This window comes from Anticarsia gemmatalis, chromosome 6 (assembly GCF_050436995.1).
Source record: "Anticarsia gemmatalis isolate Benzon Research Colony breed Stoneville strain chromosome 6, ilAntGemm2 primary, whole genome shotgun sequence".
Classification (NCBI taxonomy): domain Eukaryota; kingdom Metazoa; phylum Arthropoda; class Insecta; order Lepidoptera; family Erebidae; genus Anticarsia; species Anticarsia gemmatalis.
This window is the reverse complement of record NC_134750.1, coordinates 4744513-4764833: the sequence shown is the minus strand read 5'-3', so window position 1 is coordinate 4764833 and position 20321 is coordinate 4744513. Positions and strand designations below refer to the sequence as shown.

Below are 20321 nucleotides of genomic sequence, written 5' to 3'. Positions count from 1 at the left end.
TTACCAATATTGCAAACTTATAGTAATTACAATGCATAATATAATTATGAGAATATTTAATGACTCCTAACTCAGTGTTAATTTATAACCGTAAATGTGAGATAAAATAAACAAACAAAAATATTTTTCCTTTATGTCTTCGAATCTACTTTAGTTACGGCTTCCTTAAGAATAGCAAGGCTTTTATCAAGATACTTACCGATTTTTACGCTGGAGCTTTTCGTTCTAACTTTAGGTCAGAGTTTAATAATAAACGTGTAGTCAAAAGATCAAGCCCTGAGGTTAACTTGACGTGTTTGCTGATTTCTCGATCGAATAGTAATTGAACTGTTCTGTAAATTGTACATATGTAGCCAACCGAGTAGAAGCATAGTTTGGATGTCCAAACAGTCCAAAGTTTGGTTGGCGCTTGCCATTCAAATCATTCTCACAGCTTTTTTTATCTGTAGTTAATTAAATGAACTGTCACCGACAGAAAAACGTCAAAATTGTTGTGAAATTTGTTTGGCCAAGTTTTTCTTTGCGATTTTAATAAATTTAATTCAACAATGAATAGAATATTTGGAAGAGGAAAGCCCAAAGAGCCTGGCCCAAGTATTACGGACTGTATAAACAATGTAAGTAAATGAAATCTGTATCTGTTTACCGATTGTTATATTGTACGAAAAAGGAGATGATTCATCGTTGAGATGTTGATTTTATTGTTTGCTACAGGTGGATGGCAGAGCTAATAACATTGAGGAGAAGGTCACGAAGCTGGAGGCTGAGCTTAGGAAATACAAAGATCAGATGAACAAAATGAGAGAGGGGCCAGCAAAAAATTCCGTGAAACAAAAAGCAATGAGAGTTCTGAAGCAGAAAAAAATGTACGACCTTAATCATACTTACCTAGTTACTAGATAAATAATTAATTAATTCATTAGAATCTTCAGTTCGTGGCTCCACTATTGCTGGTTCTATGTTCTGCACGGGATTTCATCCTGTGTAATTACTCTTATAGAATTTACAAGTATTAAGATGAAATTCACATTTAAAATATATTTAAATTTTGAATGGGCAAACAATGTTTTTCTTAGTCATAGTAGGAAGTAGGTAGAGCTAATAATTTGATGTGTGGTAAGTGCTTCCTACTAAATACTACTAATATCCATTAATTTGTATTGATTTTTTTTTATAAGTGTGTTCTTTTGCTGTGCCTACCAAGAAGGTTGGATTAAAACTTTTAAATTTTTCGTGTTGCATGTTTAATATAATAAAATTTATAAATACACTCAATACAAGAATTAACGTGATCACATTTTTGCCAAGTTGGGATTTTTGTGGAATTTACTACACTTTGTATCATATTTTTCCTTCTGATAAGTGATATAATCTTTTTTAATCGCTGTATTGTTCAAGTGTTCAAATGTTTGCTAATTGAACCTTAGTAGCAACATAACAAGCCCGCACGACTGTAGCGCGGCAACTAAGGATATTAACGAAAACTATAAAAATATTACGTAAAGGCTAAAGCTAGATTAATTTTATTTTTATAGGGGGCAGAAGTCCATGAAAGGTCTAACAGTGTAGATGATGCAGCCACAGAAAAGAACTAACAGGAAAAAGTATATTAAGTCATATTCAATGAGATCCATATAATTCTAGGTATGAGCAGCAACTGGAGAGCCTGCGAGCACAGTCGTTCAACATGGAGCAAGCGAACTACGCCACACAGACATTGAAGGACACACACGCAACTATTGCAGCCATGAAGGACGGAGTCACTCAGATGAAAAAGGAGTTCAAGAAGATTAATATTGATAACATTGAGGTGCAGTATTGGCTTTTGTTATCAATGTTTTTAAACTTTTACAACTTGTCCACAAAATTAAAAGTTAGGAAACCTTATTTCTTCACCCAACAATCTAACCTTTTATTTTCTATCGCGTTTAAGAGCCATTGCATTATTATTTTATGGCTTTTGTTTTGTTATTGGCGTAATGCCAAGATTTCATTTATGATGAATTTTGATGTACTGATCTCTTTGTGCATTAAACTAAGTGATGAGAATGTTGGGATAACTTCGGTTTGTTGTCATGAATTTAGAAACAGCCACCATTTTCACATATATGTTAAATGGGATATGTGACCTTAGATGGCGATAATTTTGAACAGAGCATCTTTATGCTTTGGATACTGTATGTCAAGATAATAAGTTGTTAAACCGAATTGTTGACCACTATGATGAATGATTTAATTGATAGAGACCATGTTAATACAAATGTATGATTACAGGATGTGAATGATGACTTGGCCGATATGTTGGAGCAAGCGGACGAGGTGCAAGAAGCACTCGGCCGCCAGTACGGCATGCCAGAGATTGATGACGATGAGCTTGCCGCTGAGCTGGATGCACTTGGTAAACATTTTATAAAAATACTTTTTTCTTTTGTTGTGTGCAGTGTTGTGAAGATACAGTTGTTTTTGGGGCGATTTTTCAAACATCAGATCACTTTGGATGACAAGTGGATTTGAGAATTGTCTGAATGATATTAGTTTCTTGGCCTAGTATTATTACATATTGTCTCTTCTTTTTCTTGTCCTTATAACAAGTTACATGGCGGAGATACAACAAGACCTTTCCAAAAACATGCTGTAAGGAGATTTGACAGATTTTTTTTCAAACCTGCTGCCTGTGCTCTTGTTGGGAGTTATAAAAAAAAACTTTTTAAGTATTATAACCATCAGAAAGTTTAAAGAAGTCCTGTTAAAATACGGTGTAGTTTATAGTATGTGGTGTATAATCTTTATATTTTATTCTTGCAGGTGATGAGATAGCTCTGGACGATGATGCGTCGTACCTAGATGACGTGGTGAAGGCGCCCGCCGCGCCCGACAAGGAGCCAGGCGCGGACAGTGTGCGCAACAAGGACGGAGTGCCCGTGGACGAGTTCGGCCTGCCGCAGGTGCCTAGTGCCGCGCAGACCTCGCGCTAATTACAGGTGATTGTTTAAATGGATCTTAGTTTAAAAATACTTTTAACATTTACTATTAAATTTTTGATTAAGACGACGTTCTTTTTCACTGAGCTGGAGCTCGGTAGAGCAGTGTTTTAAACGCACCCACATTGACAATTTGCTTTTGTGTGATCCAAACACTCAATTGGTTTTTTATTCTACATACGTACTTTGTACTTTGTCATCTGGGGCAATCCATTTTTAATAGCAATAAAAATGAAAACTTATTTTTTAACTAAAGTTGGAACAACAATTATGCAGAGTACCGGCTTTGCTTGCGAATGATAATATATTTTATCTTTAGAAAATGATAATATTTCATTGTTTCAGGGATCACGCACATAAACTACAAATTGGCAAGAAATAGAAAGTATAACTTAATGCGGAAATTAACTTCTATAGTTTTGGCATGTCTAAATTATATTTTAGTTATGATTTTAAATCATTAACAGCATTGTAAAGTAATGTGGTCAAGTTGTATTAATGTTAAGAGCTTAGAGCATTGTGATTCACTTGTAACAATACCATTTAACGCTCACCGAAATAAGTTTAGGCATTCACTATTCCATGAATAAATAACATTGCACATCTTTCCCAACGAAGTATATAGGTACTTTAGTCCGACAACTTAGTAGAGTCTTGTTATGCATGATATTTCTAGTGAATCACTACATCAGTACACCACAACATATTAGAAAATAAAGTCCGTTCGCCGAGTCTAAGTGTTGGGAATGAACTCAAAATTTAATTTGATTTTCATGAGTTTCAAAAGATAAAGCGAATTACCCCAGGTTTAAGTATTTGCTAAGGCTTTTTGTAAAAGTAAGTGTTTGAACCGGTCAAAGTTGGGGCGGGTCGTTAGTAATTAATTCCAGGTACTATCGAACAAACTGAATCATGACCCACCATGTGCTCATTTTCTAAAACACGTCTATATACGCGTAGGTCGAAATTGGCTTGAACCTACGTTTCCTTGGTAATGAATTTGTTATCTGTCATTATTGCGACAAATCTTTGTGCGCCAATACAACAATACTTTGCTACCGTTTTCAACAGGCTCCGTGGCGTAGTGGGTTGATGTTACGACTGCGACGCGGCAGGAGTGGGTTTGATACCCACTCAGGACATGGTTTATTCGGCCATTATAGGAAATAATGTAACTATAAAAATTAAAATAATATAGGGTAAACAGCATAGTTATTACCCGGTTAAGAAATTGATACACAATTTTGGTCAATAGTATCTTTATTTAGTAAAACATTGACATAAACTCTATTATAAACGCAACTTAAATATTTTATCTAAAAGAACATCAGTCCTTCGTTTCAATAAATTTATACTAATTCAATATAAAACACTTAAAAACCAGAAATACTAGCGAATACTGTTAATTCAAATGTGTTATCCTTAACAAATATTGCCACAAACTTACTTTTTCTTTTCGAACTACACACCTGTCGGACATGAGTTCTATAAATTAAAAATGTTACCAATATTCTAAAAGTGACATATATCGCAATGAATTTGAACTGGTTATTTTAGAATTTAAAAGAAACGTATTATTCCTTAACATTGGCAATCACTGTATGATGGGCAATGACTGTAGTGGTTACCCTAATCGTTTCACAGATTTCTAAATGACGTGCTATTTGATATTTGACACAAATACGTTTTTTCTTAGTGAAAAGAGTTTAGACTATTTACATTCTAGATTCAAATTAAGAGTGATTTATCGAAAACGTATCTACGTACTGTAATAACAAAGGTCAAAGTTGTCTGTAGTCGTAATACATCATAACACAGTCGTATGCATGTTTAAAATGTCCTAAGTGCAACTTTGACGTAATAGATGAAATTCTTACTGTTTTGACGGCGTCAAGCGAATTATCGGCAAAATGGGTCATGATTCAGTTGGTTCGATAGTACATGTCGAAATAAAGTAGTAGAAGAAGGGCAACCATCTTTCGTATGAGTCGGTGGACGACTGACGTTCTAAAGTCTAAGGTACCTCTTACAGGTATACCTAAGACACCCGTGCACCTTGCATACAAGTCTCTCTCCTGAGTTGTTAGATTATACTAATGCCACATACAGCAGTCACTTTTATATTGCCATTTAGGGGTAAATCCTATCACTATAGTCAATTTGCGGTAAAAAGTTTCGTAAAATGTTTATGAATGACTGGTTTATCCATCTCCGTCTCTCATAAAGTGCATTTTGGTAATATATCTTGCAAGTGTAATAAAATAAATAATATTCTAGCAATTGTTTTGTGATTAAAATTTTATAATTAGTTGCTGTAACTATGTTATGTAAATGTAATCTAGATCATATGATTTTTATAAACTTAAGTTTTAATACACTATCTTTATAAATGTGTGTTTTATTTATTACTACACCTTTTTAAACACTGAGTGCTTCTTGCACCATATTACTATTATAAATAGTATTTTAGATAGTATTTAACCAACTTCAAAAAAGGAGGAGGTTCTCAATTCGACTGTATGTTTTTTTTAATCAATACTATTGAGATACTTTACTAATAAAAAGCCTTCTTAGACTTACTAGCGCCATGTGTGAATAAAATAACTATTGCTATTCGGTAAACTAGTTTACACAGAAATTGCTGGGTTGATAATTATTGGATTGTTGTTTATTTAATACAATAATTGTGCAGGTGCACAAACATACTCATAATCACGCCTTATTCTCATAAGGTTAGGCAGAGACCAAAGAACGCCACTTGCTACGATTCCTACAAAATTCCCTTGTTTCATTTACATTTACACATATTTTCATGGCCATTTTGCAAGACATAATTACTTATTCATTAATTCATAAAGAGTATATAGTAGAGTGTATCATTGCGAGTTGAATCCTTGCTCCCGTACTATTACAAACGCAACCTTGTGTGAAGGGATACTAAATAAAAAAATAAAACAACCATATATGTGGAAGGCAAACGATCGACCTTTAATACATAATAATAATTTAATTGAATTATATTACACAGTCAACACTAAAATACTGTTATGTTCATAGCGTTCATCGCTTATGTTAAGACATTTACTTTATACTGGATCACAGTACCTCGGTAACGGGAGTGTCTCGTATCGCGAAACACAATAAATAATATTATTATTAATACTTATCCTCGTATTTACATCCTAAACGATATGTACCACCACTCCGAACATGTGATAATAACTATGCGTTGCGGACAGTCTAAATTGCACTATCTAGGAATAAATAAACACTCGTAACTTAATCTAGGGCTTCCTGTCCTGTCTTTGGCAAGAAGAAGCAGAGTATGGCAGCAACTGTGGAGCACAAAATATTATATTAGTTATAATCATAATATAAAATTTTATCAATCGATATCGAGTCGACATAGCTTGTAAAAATTATATTTTTTTTAAGTTAGATACATTAAATCTCTAATTTAATAAAATAGTTACCTATTTCAGCTATCGTAAAGAAACACTAAGATATAAGTAGTAGGTTTCATTTAAGGTTTTTTGATAGGGAAAGACAAAATCTATGTTTGCTAAATAATAAACTTAGTTAGGTTTATATGGTTAATGCAAAGTGGAAGTTTATTAGTTACTTACTGAAGAGGAATGCCGCGAATACGACGATGGGGATAACGCAGTTGATGTCGATGAGGTAGCCGAAGGACAGGTTGCCGATGAGACCGCCGCCTCGACCGGCCGTGAGGGACAGCGCCGCAGCCATTACCCTGACACAGAAATAATATGTTAAATGGATGTCAAATATATTACTGAACATAATAAAATATGTTTGTGAAACATAGCTATTAGTCTTTTGAAGTATGAAGTCTTGAAGAAGTACGAAGAACTTTATGAAGTCAATTTGTGACCAGTAACGCAAATACTGGCTGCCTTGCCTTATTTTTGTTTGTAAGAATCTTAATATCATTGCTTGATATTAAACCTGGAGTATCGCGATACGCAGTCTTAAAAACCACTCAAAGTTTTCTTCTGAATGGGGCGTATTCGATAATAATCTTAAGTTTTGAACGCATTATTACTTTTAATTCGAGTTATTCTTTAAATTAATGTGTTTAAGCTCACCTAAGGTTTGTAGGGAACAAGTCGACAAGGACGCAGAACACAAGACTGATGGCGAGCGAGGTGAGGGCTTCAAAGATGCAGGAGAGCACCAAGTTCTGGGTGGAGTTGTTCACGTAGTACAGACCGACGGTCACCACGCCGGCAAAGCCCAAACTGAAGACTAGAAAAGACATTAATCATCAATTATAATTTTGTATACGTAGAAACTTGTTTATCTGCATAAATATCTAGGGGGCAAGTATGAACGAGCGAAGTCATTTTGTTCTCTGATTTCAAGCATAGTTTGTTAGGTTGCTTTTTCTTGCTGAAAACAGTAACTGAACGGTAAGGACTACTAATGTAACAGCAATCTTTAGTACCTTAACTGTTATGATTAAAGAACTTACTCAAGAAGAACTTAGCGCCGAGTTTGTGTACGCAGAGAGGCAGCCAGAGTGAGGTGGGAATGCAAGCGAGACCGACGATCAATGTGTGGAGGTATACGCTGTGGTCGATGGTCTTGCCGCAGTCGAAGGGATCGTCAGTGACTCCGTCAGCAACCACGATGCTGGACACGTCGCACACGGACGCTGAGGTGTTGGGGTAGCGGGATTCGAACTCCTCGTAACGGTTGAACAGCTCAGGGAACCAGATCATGAGGGTGTAGTAACTGTGATAGAAAAAGAAAGGTTAAAACAATGCTTTGAAATTGACAGATATAACCAAACCTCTTAAAAATGTATAATTATGGTATCTTCTTCAATATTCTGTAAAACTGTTGTTTGATTGATAAGTAATTTATTTTATAACTACTTCCTACAAGGAATGTTTATTTTACACATAGTTTGGAATTCAATTCCTGAGGCAGACAACTTCACTTTTTTCTATACCTTACGCAGATGCAAAAATCAGTTTTTACTTTTCAATGTTACTAATATCAATTCATTGGTGCAGTTTCTCACCTGGTAGTCAAACCGAACTGGATGAAGCAGGTGAGGACGGTGTACTTGAGGTAGGGTGGTCTGCACAGAGCCTTGGTCTGTACCCAGATCTCGCTGAACAGACGCTTCAGGTCCTTAGGCTTGCGCATGCTAAGACTACGCACTGATTTCTGGGAAGTTTGGGACGCCACCGACACAGTTCGCTGTTTCTCCTTGAGGCTTTTGATCTGTTGATTTGAAAAAAAAACATTGCATAAAACTGCTTACAAACCGATGATATATTCAAAAAAAAATTGGAATTGAAAAGTATCTGTTTTGAAAAAAGTAAGATTTAAAAGTAAACTTAACAATTACTGATAATTATGAGGTTCTGCTTGGATTGAAAAGGTAATAAAACATTTCTATCCTGTACTGAACTTGTTTTGAAAACCTAGCTCATATTTTGTATAGAGAATTTATTGTCCTGTCTTCATTTATACGAGAATACTGGGGTAGGCTGACACTCTTGGGCAACATTTGTTCGTTTAACTAGTGTTGATCACTTACCGGGTAGTTGTCGGGGTCATCACCGGTGTTGGTCTTGTAGATGCCCTTCAGGCAGTTGAGAGCGTCATCGTAGTCGCCGCACTCCATCATGAACTTGGGGCTCTCGGGGAAGGACAGGAGCCAGAAGCCGAGCAGGAGGGAAGGCACACCGCAAGCGGCCACGAACCAGTTCCATGAGTCGTAAGAGAATGAGCCGCTCTCCATACGGATACCCGTGATCGGGATGATTCCCCAAGCGATCACTGTGTGGAGATACAAGATATTAGCAAACAATCAATAGAATCATGGCTTGTTTTCGTGATAATAGTCAGGGGTTAAGAAGAACACATTGCTACGATTCCTGCAAAATTTATTTTGCTTGATCTGCATTTATAGGCAAAATGTCCTGTCGTGATAATTAAAAAGCAAAATACCGGATTCGATTGCTAATTGCAGATTGTTATGAGCTTCAATATTTAATTAGGTATGTCTTATTATATTGTTATAAGTTTAAGGACGTTTTGTGAAACTTACATGGCAGTAAGATGACTCCGAGGGTCCAGAACATTTCCATCCAGCAGAGGATCTTCTCTCTGTATTTGGTTTGCTGGAACTCTCCCAAGTAGGGGAAGCAGATACCCATAGCACCGGCAACACTGTTAACAATATATATAGAAAAGTGTAAGCGTGACTTAACATTATTTCAAATTAAGTTTTTAGACTTTGAAGGGCCGAAACAGTACGATGTTCCGAATTTCGTACGTCGTTTGCGGCAAATAAGTTTCCTAAAGTAAAAAATCTTGTAACAATGTTTTTTACTGGAATTCAAGACAATAAAATCCCCAGTATTTCAATTAAAATGTTATGCTTTAACATTGCATGTTTGACTTTATACGCAGGAGGAATCAGCGTGACCTTGAGAATTATTTTCTCACGTTATACAATAGATCACAGATTAGCTTGTGACGACCTGTGACGCCTAGCGGAAACATCACTGTACGTCAAAACTGACGGACAGAAGTGCACATGTGCATCGTACATGCAGTTGACTAAAGCTCCAAATTAGCTCCGGTTTACAGAGAAAATTGTATTAATAAATGCCTCTAAACTGGTTTATAGGTACATAATCGCTTTGATGACACCATTTTACTTGTTGTTCGTGTCATTAGTAAATGTGGGAAGCGTGTGTTTATAATGAATAGTAGCGTGACGCGTGCGAAGCATCATTTGTTAGCTTCATTGTTTACTACGAACTCGGAAAAACATCTTGTATGAAGGCTATGAAACAAGCGGATACTGTCACGTTCACAATGTTTTGTATGAAAATTGTAAACTGAGCAATATCTTTTAAAGCAAGTAGGGGAAAATGAATTAAAAGACTCGACATTTGTAAAGCATAGGTGAGTCTACCTTAACAGTCGTGCAGGCTTTCATGATATTGTCGTCATAAACACGTGAATTTAAATCATTTAGCTGTAGTGTGTAGTAAAATTAGATATATACATATAATGTAATATTGTGTCCTAATTAATGCGTGACCCTTGATCACTTTCGATCTTCACCTTGACTATTTTTTTACTACTTTTGACATAAAGAAAGTTCTAAAAGGCCCGCATAGTACCTACTTAATTTATACCGCCAAAAACAACCAACATAGCATTGTCAAAATTGAGTGCTACTTATGTTGTCTTACAAAAATCTAAGAAATAATCCAACAACGCTGATTTTCAAGCTCCATAGCCCTAGACTTTTTGTATAAACGTTAACGATATCACGTGCCTAACCTCATGGCTGGTAATAAGGTACTTACGCGAAACCGTTGATGAACCGACACACCATGAAGATTGGCAGGATCTGGACGAAGGACGAGATGATGCCGACGATGCCGTCGAGCAGGAGGGTCGACACCAGTACGGTCTTACGACCCTTGGTGTCAGCCAAGCAGCCCCAGAAGTATGAACCGAGCACCATACCTAGACAACAAGTAATATATTAGTCTCTTAGTTTACTCGTCATATGCAACAAATGGGACTTGAGATACTTACTCATTTGTTTTAAACTTTTAATCTATCACATATCATTAATGCAATTAAGTAAACAATTGACACTTACGTAATATAAATTGGTAGGCATATATAAGACAAATTTTGGTATACCTTAAAGGTAAAAAATAAAACATTCTTCTACATTGATCCTTTTATAAAATTAAACAAGTAGCTTTAATAAACAGTGTATGTAGGTGTTTATGTTCAAGCGTCTAATATCAGGCAATTAAGATGAATGTCACCACTTGGTTGATCAACGTCTATTATCGAGGCTCAAGGAGTTCTTACCCAACATGGGCGCTGCCGTCAGCCAGCCCTTGTCCGCAGAGCTCATGCGGAAGTCACATGTCGCCGCCGGTAATACGAACGACACTATAGTGATACCGATGGCTGTGTTCGAGTAGATCAACCCGGTGATCGCCAGCAGGCAGAAGTGGAAACGGCCGAAACCTGGAAACGCACGAAATATGATGAAGATCAACAACATGATAAAATATTGCAGAAAAATTGGGGCATGTTTACAATGAATAAAGTTTCATTACTTCCGTTTATATGCTTTATTTGGGAGGAGATACCTTGCCCTATAGTGGGACAGTAATGGGTTAAAAAAAGTGCTTTATTTTGGCCCGTGTCTTGTGGACTAAAGCGTTGTATATTAAAAGTTTTCCAACAAAAGTTATTTAAACGAAAAGACCTGATATTAATTAAGAAACAGACTTAAGTACAATTTGTTGGGACAACTAGTCAAAATTTAATATACAAGATGAAAAGAATATGTAAACAAACGTAACAGTAGTTTATTTTTTATTATAGGCCATCGATTGAACGCAAGTTAATTAAATTTAATGTATCCATTTGCGGTGCAATAAGTAATTGAAGCTTATGATGAACCATTGTTCTATGCAATTGTTTTGCATACTCTGAAATGTAATCGTAACTGTGTAAGGACTCAAACAGGCGGATAATACACAGAAGTATGTCAGTGCTGTGTTATTGGCAGACTAGAGAACGACTCAATTAGTATGATATATCACTTACCGTCGGCCAACTCAAGAAGCGTGAGAAAAGAATTTATTGTTAGTTCTGTTTGAATATATGCCAAATTGTAGCATTTATAATATGCCGATTGTAATAGATGGAATGCTTACCTGTCGCCGATATGGCGGCTTCGAAATCAGCCCCATGCTCCAAGAAGTCTAAACCTGTAAGAAGAAGAAACCGTTAGAACAGTTTGCATACATCTGCGACCTTTCTTAACGAGAAAGTTAACAAACTTCAAAGCTTCTCCACTTAACTGATAATGCGCGCCTAAGTGCTACCTTCGCTATAGTAATATGCGTGTCCTTCTTCATAATTCAAGTGATCATGTGTTCATTTTCGTAAATTAAAGAATAACGCATGTCGGCCTAAATAAACAATCAACTACTATGTTATTGTTGAGCTTGTGCAGTTCACCCGCAAATAACTAAATAGTGATTGGCACGAATGTAATTGGCATTCGGCTTTGCGCTGTCAAATAAATTAATGAATACGTTGTAAAAAACACGCGATTATCAACTAAACGTATTTAAAAATAGAAATGAAAGTAAGACAAAGTAATACATTTGATTCGTGTGAAGGAGGGTATCTGGATATTTTAGAATGTTGCGCACATATGAATCTGTCACTTTGTAAACTGATTACCCTCATTAGAACCACAATAGGTGCGTCAATTATATGAAGAGTTAAAGCGGTTGTAATAGGGTATTATTTACTTAGCCGTTATTTACTGGTCTTCGTAAATACTGTAATAATGGTATGACCTGTGCAACTAACTAGTGGGCAGGCTGATGTTGGGCTATTGTTGTTGAACAATGATAGCAAACTTAAGATTAACTGGCTGACAGTATTATTAGGGTGACACTACATTTTAACATACTTAGGTTTTTGATACATATTAAGTATCATCACGTGACGGTTAGTCGGTCCAAGAATAATAGGTTGGTAATTCGAATAGCAATACGCAAAGCGTCGCAGTCTATTCTTAGAACATATTTCGAAGGAGAAATAAGTTGTTTTTACTTATTATAGGTATTTTTAAGAAATCATTTTTAAAGCTTTTCGTTTCCGTTACAGTATTTACATTTTTTAATGTTTTTCTAAATACGATTGTTGTTTTGTATTCGGTAAATAACTTTACAAGAATTATTATCATTTTAGGGATTTGTGCTCACCACAACTTAGCTACAGAAATATACAAGTAAAATATGTAATTTTGCGTTGGAGACATATTGGCCGGATTACAAAGAAGGAATATGCATAAGGTTAACCCTGAAATCTAAAAATAATATTGCGGAACGTTGCAAAATTTGCGCCGTAAATTGTAACCAAGGACCTTCTTGGCGTAACTGCTTGTTCAACGTCCCTGATGATACTTAGCAATAAATATGTCTAACATCTTGAAACAATAGGCGTGACTTCAACTACACAGTACAGATACACCGTAGCATTACAGATAAAACTAATGTCTGTTTCTAAAAAGGTGTAACTGTTCATAAATAAGGTGTGTCTAATCTTAAGACCAATGTCAATAGAATCGAATATTTTGGTCATCGCGCCAGGGATTATCGACGCAAAATATTACGTATCTTTAAGACTTTTCGCTTCGTTTCACAGAGAAGCCGACAAAGTGTGGTTTAAAAACAATGTTGTGGAAAACTCGTGTTATTATTTTCTCACTGATAGTGTCAGTTTCAAGTTGACATACAACTTGAGAGTTAACTAATATTGATTAGATTTCATATTGATAATGTTTGGTGACTAGGCGCGCTTGTTTTTATCTGTTTGAAAACCGGAGATGTTGTTTGTTTATTAATAAGTCCCAAAGCCTCTACGGTAACTCATGTAGGTATACAGATTCATAGATGTTTACTTGTACACTTGTATTGCGTCTATTTAATGAACCATAAAAATAAGTAAGTTCATGACTAAATAAACTTATGAAAACAAATGGTTATTAGAACAGTTTGTATACAGCTCTTCATTCCTTTTGTATTGTATAGATTCAAAATGAGTTAGAAAGGGAAGAAATAGATTAGCTAGGTATTGTGAAATTTATACGCTAAATTATCTTTACAAACTCCACTCATTGTCTTATTTATAACAAAATCCTAGTTTTCAATATTTTCCTCGTAAATTCAAACTCTTTATTTGAAGGCTACTGTTTTTACATTTCAAACGAGGTTAGTCAAACATGAGTTATTATTTTAAAACGACTTAATACAACTGTTGACAATTGTCACGTTATCTTATCTCCTGGAAGGCACAGGTAGCTCTGTTTGCTACAACTGACAATTGATTAATTAATTTTATAATAAACTCGAGATGGGTTTACAATCATAAATAAATCAGTTTGACATATGTAAATATTTGTAGGCTTTTTATCAGTTCGCTGTGTACGGGAAGCTTAGTGGAAACAAATATGTGACAATGAGACGGTCGAATCAATTGCGCTGGCATTGTGGCGCGGCTCAAGGATGCGATTTCGAAATGAATACTTGAGATTGAAGAATCATTGTAGCGATAGAGATGTCATGTTTTCCATGAAAGATATCTCATAATCTGTTTGGAGTTAGTCTAAATTTGTTATTGAATGTTATGTAAAAAGAAGACTTGCCTTATTGTACTTATTGAATTTCAGTCCGAAACTTTATTCCCGTTTAAAGAGATTTTCAATGGTCTTGCTACTATTTTCTAAGCCAAATAGAAGTGTATAGAAATCTTTGATGCACCCACCACGTTAAAACTATTTTCGGGTGATGTGTATTCAGGGGCTACATAAATACATATTTCAGGGTAGTCCACAAAAACGAGATCTATAATCTATTTTCTTTAGTGGTCTCAAGTAGCTTAGTTACAATCAATGTTTGAAGAAAGCAAAATATTTTCCGATAATTAGAAATACGCCTTTGATGGGTAGTCTACTAGCTATCGTTAATGAGAGTCGTCGTTGCCGTTAATCATTTAAAATAAAACAAATAGTATTAATTATGTGAATTAATTTACATGAAGTCTAACTACTGATTCAGCATTACCGATGACATCACGAACAAGTACCTACAATTATTCCTGAAGTTCAAAGGTACCGCGAAAAATCTTCATAGAAAACATTTCAAAGAGTTTTAAAAATAAAATTCATAGTAAAACTTAACGGTAGAATATTAAAACTACTTATTTATCAATTAATCTAATGTATATAGACATATTTGGAAACTACAAAACACGTGTCATTTGACGTGTATTTTGGACTTTGTATATTTTGGAAACAGTAGCTCGATACTGCTATCGACTACCGACTCGAAATCGGAAAACTGGCAAGCTATCGAGAAATTTTGTACGAAAATCTGCCGACTGTAGACAAATGCGCTACTACTGTAGCGCATTTGTCTATCATCGCGCGATTATCTTTATTCGATACTATCGAGTGTCGAGGGTGGTTGGCGCTGATCAAAATTTCATCTAAAATTGTCAGTAGCTTCTTGTCGATAATCAATATTATTTAGAACAAAATCTCCCCACACAACTCCTAGATTGATAGTTACGATTAAGTAACACTTTAATATTCGTGACTTATGAATCCTTTCCTTCCTTAAAACGTTTTTTACAAGGTAACTTTAGATTACAAGGTACATAAGAAACATTTTACAACTCTACTAAAATATGTACTTATTATCAAGGAAAACGTAGTTGGAAATGCATTCCTTTCGGTCCTTTGTATTGTAATCGTGAAAAGCAAAGCCGTCATAAATAATTACTGTAATTCATGAATGCAAAACGAATGCACATTGATGTACCACTTTAAATAGCTGACTGATATTGTAGCAGGATAGTGATGTGAAAATAATATGCAAATAGCGACATTGTACTTATTGAAGGTTGTACCCGTATGTGGCCAGCATGCCATGCCAAATGCGAGATTGTTCGAAAGTTCCGTATACATTCTATTCATTTTGCGGTGTAGTATTGCTTTTTTCATATTTTTTTAACGCAAGGCCTGTTTTCTTTTTCATTTCATGCCGAGATTGATTATTTTAATTGATGCTATATACTTTCCTAAACATTTTGGGCTATTATGACGAATACGGGCAACTTTATAGGTTTAAGATTCGTCATTTTAAAACATTACTTATATAGTTTAAGTAAATGGAGGATCTCAATTAAATTAAATGAAGACCTACTAAATAACTCGCTGTACAAAAGAAAATAGATATATGAGGGACGGAACTCTAAAAAGAGAATGGTTATTATAGCATGTATAATGCGGCTTAGGCTAGAAATAGATATTATGCACTTGATTCCGTGAACATGGTTTACAAAAAGTTAACAGAGTTGCCATTAAATGATTTTCTAGGGGGATTACAGTTTGGTAAACATTATGGTTTTTTTTTCCATTACTAACGACGACGTATCATAGGATTTTTTTTTTCTGTCAACCTACGACCACGGCGAGTGCAACCTGCGCCGAAACGTTAGGCATTTTAAGGTAAAATGCGTGTTCGCGTTAATTCCCGTATTCTATTATACATTAGATGTATCCTACGATTTTGGTAATAAAAAGTGGAAAATAATATTTGCATAAACTAGTTTCAATGATACCTGTATACTAGAAGCAATTCTTAACACCAATACTATACGAAAATTGAGTTGAAAACAGAGTTTACCATTTATCTATGTGCAAATAACTCTAGTGTTTCGTTTAATCCATCTACATTTAACGTACTAGCAAACTGTTTAGTTAGATTTTTCTAGAAACGACCGTAACTTATTTGATTTGCCAGATATGGAACATAACAATAACAGCAATAAAATATGATTTCCCGGGATTGTAACGTTGGTCCCAATATTTATCTTCTACGAAATAATATGAATACTTTTATGAACAGAGTAGGAATATAAAAAAAATAATAATAAAAGTATGTTAAGGTCAATTTGGGTAACTTTGAATCATTTGGGTAACATTGACAGTGGGAATTTGAACTAGTTTCGATTATTTTTTCATATGAAACCAACACAATTGATAAAGGTTTATTTTAGTTTTGCAAACTTTTATCAATTGTGTTGTTGTAATAATTTATTACCCAAATGATTCAAAGTTACCCAGGGTGACTGTATAGGTTTAGCTGATACTTTTCATAAGGCGAAGATGATGCATTTTTAAAATTTCCAGACGCTGTCTTAGCCTCTTGTTTTAAGTTTTTTATTCTATGACAGATGAAAGGAAAATGTTAAAATCGCGGATAGAGTTTTTGCATTTTTTAATTAAGCCTGGAACGATCTACATTTAGGTATGCTAGATTTTAAGAAAAAACTGCTAGTTTAAAACTGCAACATCATTTTAACAGCTTACAAATCTGTAAGCAATCTAACAACGCATCATATCCGAGAACCGAACTCGGGTCACTTCATAAGTGGGGTTCTTAATTGCGAGACAGCCGCGCGGATTAATTGTCTCCTTGAAAATAATTAACCAGTTTCATGAATGGTACGAGACGGCATGGGAGCGGTGCATCTTTTATAATTAGTACAACGGCTTAACTGAGCGATATGAACAACTAGAGGCCGCCCGCGACTTCGTCGGTGTGGAAACCCTTCCCGTGTAAATCCCGATCCCTCGGGAACTCCGGGATAAAAAGTAGCCTTTGTGTTATTTTGGGTTTTCAGCTACCTATATACTAAATTTCGTTGTAAGCGGTTCAGTAGTATTTGCGTGAAAGAGTAACAAACATCCATACATACATACATACGTTCTCACAAACTTTCGCATTTATAATATTAGTATGAACAATGTACATACAAGATTGTTAAGCCGAGAGTTTGTGAACAAGTTTTAAGACCTTTTGCTTCTACGCTAGTCCGTACAGGCTGTAATGAAACTAGATTGCTGAATTTGTGCTGGCGTTTCGAAATTAGTGCTAATAGAAGAGTTGCGAAAGTAATGTTTTGAAACTATGAATCCTACTTATATATTATTAATACGAAAGTTTGTAAGCAGGAATGGGTGTATGTATGTGTATAACGATTTCACGAAAAAACTATAGGACGTATTTAGATGAACCTTGGTACACAGGAAGTTTATAACTTTGTAACATAGGATACTTTTTATCTCGGAAAACATTTTCACGCGGACAAACTCGCAGGCAGAAGCTAGTTAATTTATATGCTTATATAGTTTATCGTATACTTTAAAATCATTTTAAGTTATTAGTAAGAAGGCCTACAATAGACCTGTAAAGTTAATTAGTAATCAGCCGATTTTAGACGAAATATTTTAGCTTGAAGAGCTTTTAAATTGTAAAGAAGACGAAAGTATTTTCTAAAAGTATACATTTTTTACAAGAATGATCTTTTTTGACATATTATTATTAGCATAATGATATCTACGCATATAAAATAACGTGTCTTTCCCATAGGGGTAGGCTACCCAAAGAACGCTACTTGCTTACGATTCCTACATACTTCCCTTGCTTCATTCACATCCATACATCTTGTCATACGACCGCATACTCATTTTGGCAATAAGTTTGAATTGCATTGAATATTGTTATTCTTACACTGTTCTGAAGAATTTAGCATTTGAATGGTAGCAATTAATTAATTGTCATCTGGTTGAAGATCACCGCATGTCAATATGAAGAATGCTACAAACAAATTACTGTAAAATTTGATTTGGCCACGGTATTCTGACGTAAGTATCAAATTATACATACATTTTTAAAACAATACAGGAAGCATACGTGATAAATGTTTTTGTGTTTAAGTGTACGCGTGTATAGCACATTCAGAATATTTGTTTTTCTAAGTTCAATAATTAAAAGTAGTGACAAGAAAATGTATAGATGTGAATGGCAAGGGAAGTTTGTAAGGATCGTACCAAGTGACGTTCTTTGGTCTTTGCCTACCCCTATGGAAAAAAAAGTGTGACATTGTGTAAGTATCATAAAAAGTTTTCTCGTTCGTAACTCTTTTATGTTAGTAAGTTATCTTATAAACCGTCTCGTGATTTCCTAAAATCTCGAACCATCTACAAGGAATCTAGTAGAATAACTTTGAAGATGTAATGTGCCTGTAAAAAATGGTTTGCAAGTATTGCGACATTTAAATTGCTATAACTTTAAGATTAATTAAAATTCTTACATGTCATTGCGCTAATTAAAACTGTCATTAATTTATATTAACAACAAAATAGTGTACATGCTGTACATATTATATTATTATACAATTTTATCGTTATATTTTGAAGTTGGTAGCGTTAGTGGAACTCCTGAGTGGGTTTTCCGCCTTTTCCTCTTATGCACGTATACTTTAGATAAGAGACTCGGTCAATAGTCATATTATTTTACTTGTAATTGTCGCACGAAGATTATAAACAAAATAATTAAACAAGTTCTCATTACATTTTGAAACAGTTTCTATAGATAGGAAAATACTAGTTCAGTGTGTATTTGTTAAAGTAGACCAAATCCTTGATTAGCTTTTCAATTTATTGTGTGTGTTATTGACAATGATGTTCAGTTAAATATATTATTCTATTGTTCTTCTTGCTTTTATTATATATTTAAGTTAATAGTGTTTACAGTTCTACAATTTATTTATTACAAATAAGCGTAAGGAGGATATAAACCGTGTAGTTTATTCAACGGTACGTACTTTACATTCATAAGATTTGAGTTAATTATGAAATATGTCAGTGGAGGTACACAACCTTGTGTTAGGAAGAGGAAACTTGTTCAAGCTGTACTCTACAATAATAAAAATGATACATATGTAGCTATTTATAAGAATTGAACAATGTCACTTGCAAGTTTTTGTAAAATAATGTCAGAGATGAACAATTATTGTCTGAGCGTGAGTGACAAGCGTGCGGCAAGAGATTTCAGAAGTGTGATGAGTTGTGGACATCGTCATAATAGCCATTGTACTACAACTACTTGGCGACGTATCTGTGAGCGACGTTGATGGAACATTTTGAACCTCAACTACTTGGCTGACAACTTGCTTTACATTTTATTTTTTGGCGAGGACAAAATCAGGACTTACTGTTTGATGACTAATGCTAGTTAAATCTCGTTTTAAAAGTGTGTTATACTAGTTTAATTTATTAATTACGCTAAGTAATAGAAATTAATTATTAAAATTAATTTATTTTTTATTTGTGAAAATAATAATGAAATTATTCCTAATCATCAGATTTTCTATAGAATTTTACTAACAAACACAATTTAAATTTAAAAAAATATACTCACCCATTTTGGTTATTCACTTTTTCACTTTATTTTATAGTCTTTGAGATCACGTAAACGAGATATACCGCGGTCACCTATCACCACCGTTCATCACCCCGCATGCGACACTGAAGGGAGGATGCGCGTGGGCCGCGCGGGTAGTATGCGCACGCGTCGCTCGCCGTCGCCGTCGCCTCAAGGATGTCGCGTGCTGCCTGCTGAGGCTTCTGTGCGAATGCCGACTCGCTACCGGCTCCCGCCTAAGATTCCTTCCACTCGAGATAACGATAAGGTCGATCCGCGATCGCTCATCTTGCGTTATCTCGACGGCCGATGACGGTGACCACGATCGATCTCCGCACACAACCACACGCTGTTGTCATGCCATCTCTGCTTTCGTCAACTTATTAGGTATGTAACGTTTACATTTATTTACACTTGGAAAATATATTGGAACGATTTTCGCGGACTTTTTGAGGCA

General features: G+C 35.0%; 2 protein-coding genes across 3 annotated transcripts; one reads left to right on the top strand and one right to left on the bottom strand.

The window, feature by feature from the left end:
* Window positions 1-461: 461 nt before the first annotated feature.
* On the top strand, window positions 462-3869 carry Vps60 (vacuolar protein sorting 60). The gene is made up of 6 exons (XM_076115382.1): window positions 462-617; window positions 715-866; window positions 1645-1810; window positions 2275-2398; window positions 2806-2981; window positions 3327-3869. Exons 1-5 carry the CDS (start codon window positions 549-551, stop codon window positions 2973-2975), a joined length of 681 nt encoding a protein of 226 aa, XP_075971497.1. The 5' UTR covers window positions 462-548; the 3' UTR covers window positions 2976-2981; window positions 3327-3869.
* Window positions 3870-5944: 2075 nt separating this feature from the next.
* LOC142973555 (synaptic vesicle glycoprotein 2C-like) lies at window positions 5945-20092 on the bottom strand. Of its 2 annotated transcripts, none has more exons than XM_076115381.1 (11): window positions 19862-20092; window positions 11729-11782; window positions 10869-11030; window positions 10346-10508; window positions 9070-9191; window positions 8557-8798; window positions 8032-8237; window positions 7477-7739; window positions 7091-7250; window positions 6608-6735; window positions 5945-6316 (listed from the first exon to the last, which is right to left on the bottom strand). In XM_076115381.1, exons 1-11 carry the CDS (start codon window positions 19863-19865, stop codon window positions 6261-6263), a joined length of 1560 nt encoding a protein of 519 aa, XP_075971496.1. In that variant the 5' UTR covers window positions 19866-20092; the 3' UTR covers window positions 5945-6260. The 2 variants fall into 2 exon arrangements, with proteins under 2 accessions (XP_075971496.1, XP_075971495.1); XM_076115380.1 differs by lacking the exon at window positions 19862-20092 and adding an exon at window positions 11878-12137 and having other exon boundaries at window positions 11729-11785.
* Between the last annotated feature and the right edge of the window lie 229 nt (window positions 20093-20321).

Excerpts from the sequence above, each read along its gene's own strand:
- Vps60 (XM_076115382.1), top strand. The coding sequence starts at position 549 with ATGAATAGAATATTTGGAAGAGGAAAGCCCAAAGAGCCTGGCCCAAGT. Across the intron at positions 618-714 it reads TTACGGACTGTATAAACAAT|GTGGATGGCAGAGCTAATAA; the intron begins GTAAGTAAATGA and ends TGTTTGCTACAG. Across the intron at positions 1,811-2,274 it reads TTAATATTGATAACATTGAG|GATGTGAATGATGACTTGGC; the intron begins GTGCAGTATTGG and ends GTATGATTACAG.
- LOC142973555 (XM_076115380.1), bottom strand. The coding sequence starts at position 11,932 with ATGAAGAAGGACACGCATATTACTATAGCGAAGGTAGCACTTAGGCGC. Across the intron at positions 8,799-9,069 it reads CGGAGTCATCTTACTGCCAT|TGATCGCTTGGGGAATCATC; the intron begins GTAAGTTTCACA and ends ATCTCCACACAG. Across the intron at positions 6,317-6,607 it reads ATTCGCGGCATTCCTCTTCA|TTGCTGCCATACTCTGCTTC; the intron begins GTAAGTAACTAA and ends TGTGCTCCACAG.